The 12,871-nt window shown below is 48.2% G+C and overlaps 1 protein-coding gene and 1 long non-coding RNA gene across 2 annotated transcripts in view; one reads left to right on the forward strand and one right to left on the reverse strand.

The window, feature by feature from the left end:
* WWC1 (WW and C2 domain containing 1) overlaps positions 1-12,871 on the reverse strand; it is a 134,226-nt gene that overhangs the window by 43,638 nt on the left and 77,717 nt on the right. The window contains exons 4-8 of the mRNA XM_011356776.2: positions 10,593-10,669; positions 9,938-10,017; positions 4,874-5,003; positions 3,347-3,493; positions 2,048-2,122 (exon numbers count right to left, since the gene is read on the reverse strand). Of these exons, the coding sequence (XP_011355078.1) occupies positions 2,048-2,122; positions 3,347-3,493; positions 4,874-5,003; positions 9,938-10,017; positions 10,593-10,669 (509 nt within the window). The remainder of the gene's footprint in view (positions 1-2,047; positions 2,123-3,346; positions 3,494-4,873; positions 5,004-9,937; positions 10,018-10,592; positions 10,670-12,871) is intronic.
* Positions 6,489-9,005, forward strand: LOC111737696. The gene is made up of 3 exons (XR_002779512.1): positions 6,489-6,595; positions 8,046-8,139; positions 8,543-9,005. It is a non-coding gene; the product is annotated as an uncharacterized LOC111737696 (long non-coding RNA).

Consider the following 12,871-nt stretch of genomic DNA (forward strand, 5'->3'; position numbering starts at 1 on the left):
CCCACTGCTTTGAGGACAGAGTGGTGTGGCCAGGTCTGGCAAGGGCTCCACTATATGTGGGACATTGAAGGGGTGATTGACGCTTTCTTGGATGTTCTTTCTAGCGGCACCTTCCCTATGCCAATGCTCCTTAAACTCAGGGCTATACATCCTTTGGAGAATCTGATGAAAACTACTAGACTCACTCCCCAGAAACGCACATGTGACAAAGCCTGGCATGCAATGGGCCAGACCTTGCATTACAGCCACCGGCCCGCCCTCCTTCAAGTCCCGCAGCCTCTGCTCTCCCATTCGGCAGGGTGCTCTGTCCCTTACACTTTAAACTGGCTCTGGGTGGAGGGAGATGCACAAAGGGAGATGAGATCGGACGTGATGAGAAGTTAGTTGTGATATGACTTCTCCCTGTGATGAGAAGCAGAATGGCTCAGCCCCTAAGGGAAGACTCCAACCCTTTAGTCTCTCCAGAATAATCACCTAAGATAGGCATTACGGCACTGGAACAGACCCGGGGTCTAGGGCAGTCCCCTTCAGGAGAAGAGAAGTGGCCGTCCGAATGCAGAAGTCCTGTTGTTTTGCTGGACCTCTAGGGGGAGCTAAAATAGTGCAGAGGACGGGGTTTTTTTCCCCCTACCTGACCAGTATCCAATTTCTCTCCCTTTTGTTAACAATATTCCAAGTTTTCTTTGGGGAATCACTCCTCCCACATTTTCAAGTCACTTGGTTCTCGCGAAGCTGACTTCAACCTCCCTCCTAGAGCTGGGCACATGATCCACGCCTGGACCTTCAGACAATTCTAATTCTCCCTGCCCTGCAACAATGACTGATTCACTCAGAAAAGCCAGCGAGTCTCAGCACCCACACTTGTTCAAACTGCTGGGAAAGGTAGACACTCTTTCCAGGGGGGTTGCTAGCCTGGTACCATGTAAACTTTGTGTTGACAAGAAAGTCCGTCAATACAAAGGCAAGCAGGGCGGAGAAAAGAAAAGAGACCGAGTCTATGTAATATCATTTCACCCGCTGGATCCAGCTGTGCCTGAAGCTAGCCCACCCCAGGACTTTGAAGTTTAATAAGCCAATAAATGCCCTTCTTTGCTTCCTCTGTTTCTATCAGATTTCTGTCATTGCTGCAAAGGGTTCGAATGCTCTCAGAGTTGGCAGAAGTGTTTGGCATTGCCACACACTACCTGGCCTGGCTTACAAGTTCCATGAGCCAGGCAACTTAGCCAAAGGAAAACTGAATGCAATACATCTGGCTTCATTTGCTAACAATGCCCTGTGGGTTCTTTCCCAGTAAGGTTGACTCAGTGTCTAGGGAGATCATGGACTTGAAGCCAGATCATCCAAAGTTCAAATTTTGACTCCACCACCTTACAAAGTCATGAAACATCTTGATCTTACCTTTCTCCTCTCTAACATGTAGATAACGTGATATAACCTATGCTATAAGGTTACTTTTAAAATTAATTGAGATAATGCACATACAGAAGTCTTATTACAATGCCTGGCCCGTAACGGATGCTCTAAATATGTCAGCTTTATTATTTTAATTGTATTTGTGGCAGTGGAACTCAACTGCTTAGGATCCTGTGAAGCCAAAGAACACCTAAAGTCACTGGGGTCTACACCCCTTAGAAGCACAGCCTGGTCAAAGCACTGGGCAGGTGACATTGGAGTGGGTAGGATCCAGAGTCTTTTTAGCCTGTTGCTAAAACTCCAGTCGTGCTCCTTCAAAATAAACTGCATACAGGGTCACTGGAAAACCTTGATTATAGAAACTGAGGCCAGCAAGTGGAAGACAACTGGGCTTTGAGGTTTAACAGATCTAGGCTGAAAGCATATCTCTACCCTTTAGCTAAGTATCTCTGGGTCAGTCACTTCCTCTCTGAGTTTCAGAGAGAATAAAAGTAAGAAGATTTTAAGATGTATCTTCATAATCTTTGTAGGATTAAACAGGATGAGGCACGTAAAAAGCCAGGCACAGAGCAGACCCTTTACGATAGATATTACTGTTAGAAACATCCCACCCTCAGCCCCCAGCCTCTAATTACCTTCTCTTAGCCTCTTCATATCGAAGGCGCAATCTAACCCTCTCTGCCAACTGATTGTTGCTGCTGGTGCCGAACTGGGGAGAAGAACAAAGTCAGGAATTATATGGCTGTTGTGGCCAGTGCTGAGTTGAGTTTCAAGAGCTCAGGAGAGACTTGACAGCTTGTGTGGGAAGCAGCTAAGAATAGCCCGCAATTATGGAGCTGGCTGAGCGGATGGCAATGAAGCTAGTTAGGCAAAAACACTTTTCTTCCTTCAGGCCGTGAGAAGGGCCCCGAATACAGACATCGATCACATCTAGAAGAGAAGCTGGGGGCCCAAAATATCACGTTGCAGCTTCAAATGGCTTAGAGCCCATTCAAGCCACAGAAGCATGGAGGACAGCTGGTCAGGAGGAGACAGGAACAGCTAATATACAAGAAAGCCATTCTGGGAGCACTGGGAAGGGGGTCGACCAAAAACTCAGGAGGCTGCCGTCGGGCGTGAAACACTGGGTGATAAAGAGAAGGTCCTGGAAGTGGAAGGAGGCACAGAGTTCCTTCACAATTACTTTGGCCCGCAAGAGGGTGACAGGTAGACACAGGGGTGGTATAGAGAGGAGCAGGTAGCCCTGTTGGCTGGGTCTGTCGGTCAAGAACGGCAAGAAGCTACAAGGCTCACCCAACCAGATGTAGATATGGCTTCTCTTTACTAGTGGGAACACAGCTACGTCAGATAGGAATAGCATTTCAGCCATGGAGGCTGGGAGGGACGTTTGCTCGACGTCACCTGCTCTAGGAAACAAAAGCTCTCCAAAAATGATGGCTTGCCACAGGTCAGTCCTGCCCTTGGTTTCATGAGCTATGTCTGGAGGGAACTTGCACTGTTCAGCACTATGACCAGACTGAGCTTTTGAACTGGGGGTCAGGCAGCTGTCTGAAAGCTGTGTGTACTGTTTTGGGACAAACAGGAGGAAAATATCCTGTTTTCCAGCTGGTGAAAGAAAAACAGAATAGTGCCGAAAAACAGTATGAAGGAAATCAAAAGTACTTTCTGTGCAGTGTCTAGAGACAAACCACATGGCCAGGTGATACTCAGGACACAGAAGAAGTGCTGACATTTCGTCTATATCCTCATCTCCTGGAAAGCTGGGGCCAGATCTGCAGCAGACTGAGCTCCAGAAGGCTGAGTTAGTAGCCAGCCCCACAGAGCGCCATGAGCCAGCTCCTTAGGTGAGTAACGGGAAGGTGGCCGCCCACCATAGCAGCCTCCCAAAGGCTGTCCCTTGGGAGGCCCCCAGCAGCCCGCACTGCCTACTCACGCTTCCTGAGATGTCTGTCTGGGAGCTCACGTCCAGGTACTGTTTCGGCAATGGGAAACTCGAGCTCTCCAGGGAGCTGCTGCTGGACCACAGGTCCGAGTGTGACCCTCTGTCAGTGCGGAAGCCGTCCTTCAGCATGGCGAGGCTCTGATGGGCAGAGGGCAGGGTTAGTGACACACCTTCTTGGGAGGGAGCTCTGGGTCTGTCACACTCCATGCACCTTTCCTCCACTTTTTGTAATTTAGCAGGATCCCAAGGTCACCCAGACATTCTACTTATCTTGAAAAGAGCCACCAGTGCGCGGGTACTTAGTAGGTGCCAGGCCTATCACACGGGAGAGACTGGTGGGGACACTGGCTCTGGAGACACACTGCCTGAGGTGGAACTTCTGCTCTGCTAGTTCCTAGCTGAGTGAATTGAGCTAGTTGATGAACCTCTCTGTGCCTCAGTTTCCTCTCCTGCAAAATGGGAATGATCACTGGTCCTATCTCACATGGCTATCATACTAATTAAATGAGGTGAACAACGCAAAGTGCTAATACAGACAACACTCAGGAACTGTTAACCCTACTGTGACCTTATTATCCTGACCACAGTCCTGCCAGGAATGACCCATGATTATGCCCGTTTTATCCATGAGGGGGTCATGATGTGGAGAAGCTGGCAATTGAGAGCTGGGATTTGGTCCTAGTCTATCTGACCAGAGATTCCGCGCTCTGAGCCGCCAACATGATGGGAATGTGCCTCACTGTCCACTAGTGCCTCATCTGAACGCTCTCACGGGGCTGCTGTCCTGCCAGGAGCTCTGAAATCGTTCTGTTTGTGAGGGAGCGTAAAGCTTCCTTCACTGAGTCACTTACGGCATCTCTGAGCCTCAGACTCCTGATCTGCTGATAAAAACGATAATATCTCAGAGGTCAGGGTAGTTCCTGTGAGGGGCAGTGAGAGGCACAGGGGTTAAGAGAATGGGCTTCTAGACAAGTGTTCGTGGGTTTGCATCGTGGCTCTACCAGGTACTCTGTGAGCTGTACGGTCTTTACCTGTACGATAGGGATGACGTAGGACTGATGTGAGGAATAAGTGAGCCACGATGCATGCAAAGTGCTTGGCACAACTGCCTGGCACATTAAATCACATTTATTACCATTTGTTCAGTTCCCAGCATAGAATCAGAACATGCAATGAAATGCTTATAAAGATGCTACATTCTGCCTTCTGGTTTCGTGATGCCTCCCTTCCTTCGTTTCTTTGTTTCTTTGGCCAGGTAGGTAGCTCTAGTTGTTGGTACGTGGCTTTTGTTTTGGCTGGCTGGTTTTTGTTCTCTCTCTTTTATTTTCGCTGTGTGTGTTTCTTCGGGTCGTTCGTTGCTTCTTCTGCTCCTTTTTTTCTTCTATAAAATGAGGCCGAAAGCTCAAGATAATTAGTGAGAACTCGGTGATCTGTGTAGCATGTGGACAGAGTCCACGAGTCCAGGCACAGGTGCGTGGGAGAACTGGAGATGGGGCCCGTGTCACAGAACTCTCGTACCTTAATGAGATCTTGCTTCTCCTTTTCTCCACAGGTAATGGCCTTTTTGATGGCTTTTGTTTCTCTCAAGACAGCCTGAGCTTCATCCAGTTTGTAGCTGCCCTGAGCATCAGACATTTTCTTATCGATTCTAGGAGACAGCCAGTGGGAAAAGTCAGACAGAGATGGGGCGAGGGGCAGGGTTTCCCCAAGGCAAAAGCGCAGACCACAGTGCTTCATTCCCTCAAGAAGTCTTCTCTCTATCCTGCCTATGGGATAAGGCACGGAAGGACCTTGTTAAATTGCAAATGTCCCATAATGTGGGGCAGCAGAAGCAACACCACTCGAAGTCGAGGGTCCTCTAAGTGTCCGCTCTTCCAGGAAGCCTTCCCTGATTACCTCCCTGAGTCCTCCAGGCTGGGTTAGGTGTTCCTATAAGATGTTGTACATAGATGCGACATTGCACTCATCAAGTTGTATTATGGTTAATAATTTATGTGGTAGTGGCCTGTAAGTTGACTCTAGCAGGCTTGAATATGTTCGAGTAATTTTAGTACCTGGCATATTAGTTCTTTAATGTCTCAACCTCAGAACTCTTGATATTTGAGGCTGGATCGCTCTTTGTTGTGGGGGGCTGTCCTGTGTACTGTAGCATGTTTAGTGTCATCCCTGTCCTCTGCCTACTAGATGCCAGTAGCGTCTTGACCCTAAGTTGTGACAACCAAAAATGTCTCCATACTTCACCTAATGTCCTCTGGGGAAGAGGAGCAAAATCACCCTCTTTGAAGAGCATTTGTGGAGTTAACGACATGATGAAGGAAAGGTAAAAGGACAAAACCCCTCAGGCCTGCTGCTTAGTAGTGTGGTCTTGGGTATGGCCCTCAACCGCGAAGAGCCTTGGTTTCCTCCTCTAAAAAAAAGGTAGACAATGTCAGCCCAGCGCATGTCACCGGGGTGTTAGGAGTATCAGTGGGAGAAAGGATGGAAGATCACGTGGTGAAGGAATGTGAGGGGTTAAAAGGCTTCTAGCCTGGAGCTTTATCGGCTTATCTAGGTCCTATGCACAGGTCCGTTTTGATGGGGGTGGGGGAGGGGAGAGAATTTTAAAAAGTTAAGGGTCATGATGTTTTCTGAAGGTCAGACCAAACCGGAGACGGTGTAGACCCCGGTCCTCTGGGGAAGTGGGGCTGCGCTGGGGGAAGGGTTCAGAGGGCAGAGGCGAATTTTAACTGCTTCACCACGTTGCCAAATGTGCCACCCGAGGTTTCAGTCCCAGGTGCAGGAAAGGGGTTGTGACAGTCGCAGAGGAAGCACCACACACCCATTACTTCAGGATGAGACCCTGCTGCGGGCATTCCTTCCCACTTCCTGCTAGAGGCCAAATGGTCCTGAGCTAAAAATAACCTGAATGGGAATCACTGGGGGGGCGGGGCGGGGCAGGGCAGGTTTCCATCCTGGTCTCATCGTCTGCGCCCCTGAGCAGGAGAGGGAGGAGGGACTCGGCCTCAGCACAGTCCTCCCGTTTCTCTTTCGTTATTTCAGCCTCCACGGAGCGAAAACAAAGCCCCATTTATGTCTCCCCACTAAAAATAGCCTGTCTCTTCCTTTCGAGGACTTGGGCCTGAGCAAGCCTGCCAGGTCAGAGAAGACTGCTCTCAGATTTAGTTGGAGAAATTAGTCGAAAGGGAGCTCCCCCCAGCAAAGGCTGGCCCAAGCCGTCTGTGAAGAGGAGGACCCCTCAGAGTGAGTGTCCAGGACTGGAGGTGGCCCTGCCCCAAATGCAGGGGAGGGGTGGGTGCAAGGGAGACCTTGTTTGCTTGAGCAGGTCCAGGGGCTGGAGGCTTTGGGGAGGGGGCTGTGCCCAGCTGTCCTCTGCCAACAGGGTGAGGATGGCTTTGAATCCTCAGCAGGATGAGACAGAAGCAGTTTGTCTCTGGGCCTTGGGCTCCTCAGACAGCCTCTACCTGATTTTTCTCAGGGGCCTTAGCAACCCAGGCTCTGGAATTTGGCTCCCGAGAGTAGCTCCAAGAGGGAGCACTCTTGGGATTGGGGTGAGGGGAGGAGAACAAAGGGTCACCATTATGTACTCAGTGAATGAGTCTTTTTTTTTTTTTTTTAAGGTTAAAGAAAAGTTGTGTGGTTGGGGGGAGGCGAGGGTATTCGGGGTGGGGGGGGGCGGTGTGTTTTAGAATTTCCAAATCATGCAGCTGTCCTTTCTCTCGGCACGTCAGATTCACACACCCAGTAGCCACAGAGACGCAAGGAAGAGGCTCCGACAGCAGCCAGCTCCTCTCGGTCTTGTCCAGACAACTCTCACCTGGGCAGGGCAGCTCTGGGGACACGCAGAGAGATATTGCGCTGTCCTCCTCCCACGGGGGTGATGTGCCAAGTCCCAACTCTTTCCTATTTATGTGGGCTCAAGGCAGCTGGCAGGCCCTAAACCCCGGCTTTTGTCTTGATTTTCCAGTCTCCCCTAAGAGGTGTCCTTCAATCCTCATCGTCCTCTTTTCTTTTGAAAATGAGCTGGGGACCATGAACTGAACAAATGGATACATTCCACCTTGCCCCGTGTAATGCAAAAAAGGGAGGCTAGGAGGTAGGAGTGACTTCATCGTCCCTTATCAGAATCTGAAACAGATCCCAAGAGATATAGACAGATGGTGAGGGGCCCTACGCTTTCCGGGTGGGGAGCGGTTTGCCTGGGATGCTGCCAGGAAGGGAGGTCTTAGGACATGAATTTCAAAATCTAATAGTGCCGGGTTCTAATCCCAGCTCGGACGCTTACTAGCTGGGTGGCCTTGGGTGTGTTTTCAACCCCATCAGTGCCTCATCTATAAGATGGGTCAAAACAAACACTTCTCTTAAGGGAGTAAAGGCCGTGAAATGTGGTGACTGAGGCACACTGCTTACCCAGAGCAGCCTCTAGCCCAGGGCGGATGTTTAGTTCATCCGAGTTCCTTCCCAAGGTCAAGCAGGCAACCAGCAAGAGGTCACCCCTCTTGCTGAGCACATAGTTTAAGGGCTGCTCAGGCCCACGTCATCTTGCCACAGGCGTTCCCCCCTCCCTGCCAGGAAGGGAGGTCTTAGGACATGAATTTCACCCCTTACACTCACTGGGCTCCTATGTGCCAGTCACTGTCACACACTTCACGTGAATTTTCCAATTCAATCTTCACAATAACTTATTTTTCAGATAAAGAAAACTAAAGCTCGGCGGTCCCAGGACACTGGCATTCGAACCCAGGCCATGTCTTCTGGAGGCTACAAGCCTAACCCTCTATGCCAAGGTGTGTGTTACAGCAGGTGTCCCCCGCACTGAACGAGGGGAGCGGGCTTCCGGCTGGGGGGGCGTGGGCAGCCAGACTCTGCTGCAGGAGTCTTATCTGGCTGATACCGGGCGGGAGGACGGAGGGAAAAAGAGGAGGCTTGTCTCTGAGGTTTCAGCTCAGCTTACCCAAACGACAAGAATTTTCAATGCTGCTACAGGGTGACAAAGTGGTAAAACAGGTTTGTGGTGGCTCAGAGAATAATGGGAAGGGTTCTCACCAGAAGCTCCTGAGGATTGCAGGACGGGGGAGGAGGGGGGAACGCCTGTGGCAAGATGACGTGGGCCTGAGCAGCCCTTAAACTATGTGCTCAGAAGCTACCCCACTGCCAAGTGGAGGCCTGAGGAGGCTGCTTGCTTTACAGGTCAAAAACCAGGAGTTTTCTCAGCTCGCATGACTGCCTTCCACTGTCCCTGGCTCTGCCGAAGATCACCAAGAAGCCGAAAGCACGATCCCTTAGTGAGATCGGAATCTGGGGTGAGATAGGACTGGCATATGTTTATATACATGTATCAGTAACATATATCTATATAAGCACATATGTAGAAAACCATAATTTGCAATGATTTATAATATAAAAATGTACTGCACACGATCTAAAACACTCTCCTATGTCTTGTTTTGGGAGGGATTCATGGTGGTTTGCCCCAAGCGGTGGGGACTTAGTGGTGGGAAGATGTAAGAAAGAACCAACAGGCCTCGATTAATTGGGCCCGGGGACAGACATCCAAAGGCTCAGGCTGCGGCCACAGGGTGGGAGCGGATATGAAGCTCAGAGAATGATGAACAGGTATAGTCAAGGAGAGAGAAAAAGCAAGTGACTGCAGAAGCCGCTGCTTGTACAGACGGGACCTCCTCGGGAATCTACGTGACATGTCCCCGAGACCGGAAAACTCAACTGGATGTCCTCCGTGGACCTTCCAGGCACCTCTGTAATGACTGTCCAATGAGTCCATTAGATAGACTGAAGGTGACCCAACGCATAAATCTCGGTTATATGTGTGGTTAACGAAAACAGTAAACTAACACTTGCTGAGTACTTACTATGCGACTCAATTTCCTCGTCGATAAAATGGAGTCAGCTAAAAGAACATTCCTTACAGAGTTGCGATGAGGATCGAATGAGGTCGCCCAAGCAGAAACGCTGTAAGTGCTTCCTGGCACAGAGTGACTGCTCTGAGCTAGTACAGTCACGACAATGACAACGAACACAACGGCTCGGAAGAAACGAACAGAGCCGCATCTTACTTGGCCGCAGGTTAGCCTCTAAAAGTGAAAATTACATTGGATCGAAGTTGTTCTGGGAACTCCTTAAGTCACCTATAAAGTACTCTGTGGTGGAGAGCGCCTTGTTCCTTCCACAGAGCATGGCAGATGAAGTCGCTGTTCAGTTTTAGGGTCATGGGCAAAAAGAACCTTTCTGGTTTGTGTGCCTCTGAGATTCTGCTGGTTCTACTGGAGGGGATGAGACAGGTGAACAGAAATGCCCCACAGTACTTGTTTCTACGACTGCCTCGTAAAACTCAACTGAATGAAATGGAGCTTAACGGCTTCTGGAATCAGGGGACGATGAGAACTCTGTGGTCTGAGACGACCCTCCTTTTCTCCTTCAAAACCTGACCCTTTAGTAAATGCCCATGGAACAGAACTGGAATCGAATGATTTGAGCCACACTTGAAGAAGGGAGGAAAGGGGCTGACAGAGAGAGATGGAGGACAGGAGGGGAGCATGGGCAGGGGGCACGGCAGGGTGGACTTACTTCTGCAGGGTCTGAAAGCCACGCTCTTTGAACTGTAGCTCCTGCTGCAGGTGAACCATCTCTCTCTTCAGCTTGTTGACCTAGGTGACAGAAAAACAACTGGACGTGGGACTAGGTAAGAGGCTGACAGTGAACTGCAGTCTGCTTTCTCCCCAAAGAGGAACCTGGAGCGCCCCCGCTGCCTGCATAATGACTCAAGTCAACATGACCTGGGCCACACTGTTCACAACGCCCTCCCCTCACTGATGCCGCCTGGGTCTCCGCAGCTGCCTACTCAGTCGGCATCCCAGCCCGGTGTCCTGCAGGCCATCCAGAACCAGCCCTTGCTCCAGGGAAAGAGGAAGTAGACAGGCGCTGGCCGACCTGGGATAGAGCTTGACCTCCCCACAACCTATTTCTCAAGCCATCTTCACTCTCTGTTGCTCCTTTCCTATTCTCATTGGTGAGGATGATGGTAAATCTCAGGGTCGTGCATTACTTAAAGCAGGTGATGGGTGTGGGATGGCTGTGCATGGAAGCAAGAGGCAATATAATAACCGTAGAGGGAAGAATGGCCCCCGCTGGATGAAGCATCTACTCTGCTCTTGGTGGGGAGGACAGTTGCCTGAGGCCGACTCAGTGACCCCTATCAATAGCACAGACAAAGAGGTCCTACCCGGGATTTTGCAGTGGCGATTTCAGCTTTCAGAATCTCAGGGTCATACTTAGAGCTGGATGATGAACCAGAAACCACTGCAACAAAAAAGAAAAAAAAATTCTGTAGAAGAAACAGATTTTGGCAAAGTTGCCTTATTTGGCCATCTAGATCAAGCTAGAAAGAAATGACTAATAGTGAATAACGTACATGTCCAAGAAACGAGGATTTGTACAATAAATACGGTACATACGTAAAATAGGGACGGCACAACTAATGTGACTTAAAATGATGGAGCAGAATACCGAACAAAAGGGAAAATGTCTAAAACTTATTGTTATATGAAAACAAGTTTACAAAAAAATACGAAGAGTAACATAAACTTGGAAAATATACACAGTAAACAACACATGCATACATATGTACAACTAAAAACAGACCAGAAATATATTAAAAAGTTACCAGCACCTCAATCAAGAAATAGGTCATCTGCTTCCCCCTTTGTGTCCATGTCCACTCACTAACCCTCCAACAAAAAGAATTTTATATTTGAACAGGACCTTAGAAACTGCCTTTAAAGTCTTGCCTTTTCATAGTTTTCATTTTTGGTTTTTATTCAAGTTATATATGAACACAGTTTAATGGTCCAACACTGTACAAGTTTTGCTATATAAAAAAAAAAGAGCATTCCACAGGCATCACTCCTATTCCCACATCTCACTCTGGAAAAGGGAACCATTTCAACACGGCCAGCCAGTGTCTTGGGTATCTGCCTCTCTATGTCTAATATGCATGTATTGCTGCTTCTTGATTTTCTCAGTCTTAGGCATTATGTATTTACTTGTCTCTTTGGAGAACGGAGGCTTAAGTTCCCTTTCATGCCCAGCTCCTACACCAAACACAGGCACCCCTCCCCGCTCCCCATCCTCCTTAGAGATAGCATAATTTGGGTGAAGCAATCTTCAGTGTTTGCATTACTTTTACTCTGCAAACACTATTCGGGGCAGAGGCGTGTAGCTGACTTGCTTACTTTTCCTTTCTAGCTCATTTATTTTTCCAAGAGTTAATAATTGGCATTTTTATGCTTGCCTACAAACTTATCATGGATTCAACCTCACTCTGCCAGTTAACTGAATCTCCTCCCACAGAGCCCAGGCCAGTATGCTCCATTCTGCTAGGTTCCTCTTTTTCACTCCATTTCGCCCAGGTCTGTGCCGGCTCTGGCGTGAGCGGCTTGCTGTCTGCACAACTGGCCCCCGGAGACCCCCTCCTTGCCTCCTCCTCTCCCCTAAACACCACGTCTTCTTCCCTTCTGTGGCCCAGGCCTTCATTTTGGTAGAACAACACTTCTAGTTGCTTCCTGAGAGGAAAACAAGGAAGAAAATTAACTTTTTGAAACCGTGCATGTCTAACTATCTTTACCCCATACTTGATTAAAGGTAGTTTTGCTGGATATGGAATTACGGGTTGGGAATGATTTTCCTTAAAATTTTGAAGGTGCTGCTCCATTATCCCTTGGGTTTCCAGTGTTACCATTGAGAAGTCTAGAACTATTCTGAGCCCTAATAATTTTATTTTTTAATTCAACCCACAGACTGTATTCAGATTTACCCACTGTCTTACTTGTCATCTGTAGTACGAATTTTTCAGGTCCAGGATCTAATCCAAGATCACCTGCTGCATTTCAGTTGTCACGTCTCTTTAGCCTTCCTTCATCTGGATTAGTCTTAGTGTTTTTTCTTCTCAAATGTGACATTTTGAAAAGATGGGGCCAGTTATTTTATGGAATATCCCTCGATTTGGGTTTGATACTTCATTAGATTCAGATTACACACAGGTGGGAGGAACACCCCAGAAGTGACACTGTGTTCTCACTGATCCTATCAGGTGGCAAGTGATTGTGATTTGTTCCTATGTTGGTGATGCTAACTTCGAGCGCCAATCCTGGACATGTCCTCCAACTTTTCTGTCAACTTACTATTTTCCTGTGTAATAAATAACCTGTGCAGAGATTATATAAAGCTTTATGAATATCCCTTAAAGTAAATGTTCCTTAAAGTATATTGATGGCTCTTGCCCGAATCAAATTACTGTAATGAAAGCCAGATAGTAATTTTAAAACTCTATCATTCCTTCTGCATTTATTAGTTGACATTTTCCTGTAAGGGTCTTTCCTTCTTCTTTATTTATTTACTTTTGTCAAGATGGATCTATGGATTCTGATTTTATTCAATGGGTTATAATCCATTACTATCATTACTTATTTTGATGTTCAGATTGCTTCCAGATTTGGCCACTAG

This window comes from Pteropus vampyrus, unplaced genomic scaffold (assembly GCF_000151845.1).
Source record: "Pteropus vampyrus isolate Shadow unplaced genomic scaffold, Pvam_2.0 Scaffold30, whole genome shotgun sequence".
In the NCBI taxonomy this organism is placed as follows: Eukaryota; Metazoa; Chordata; class Mammalia; order Chiroptera; family Pteropodidae; genus Pteropus; species Pteropus vampyrus.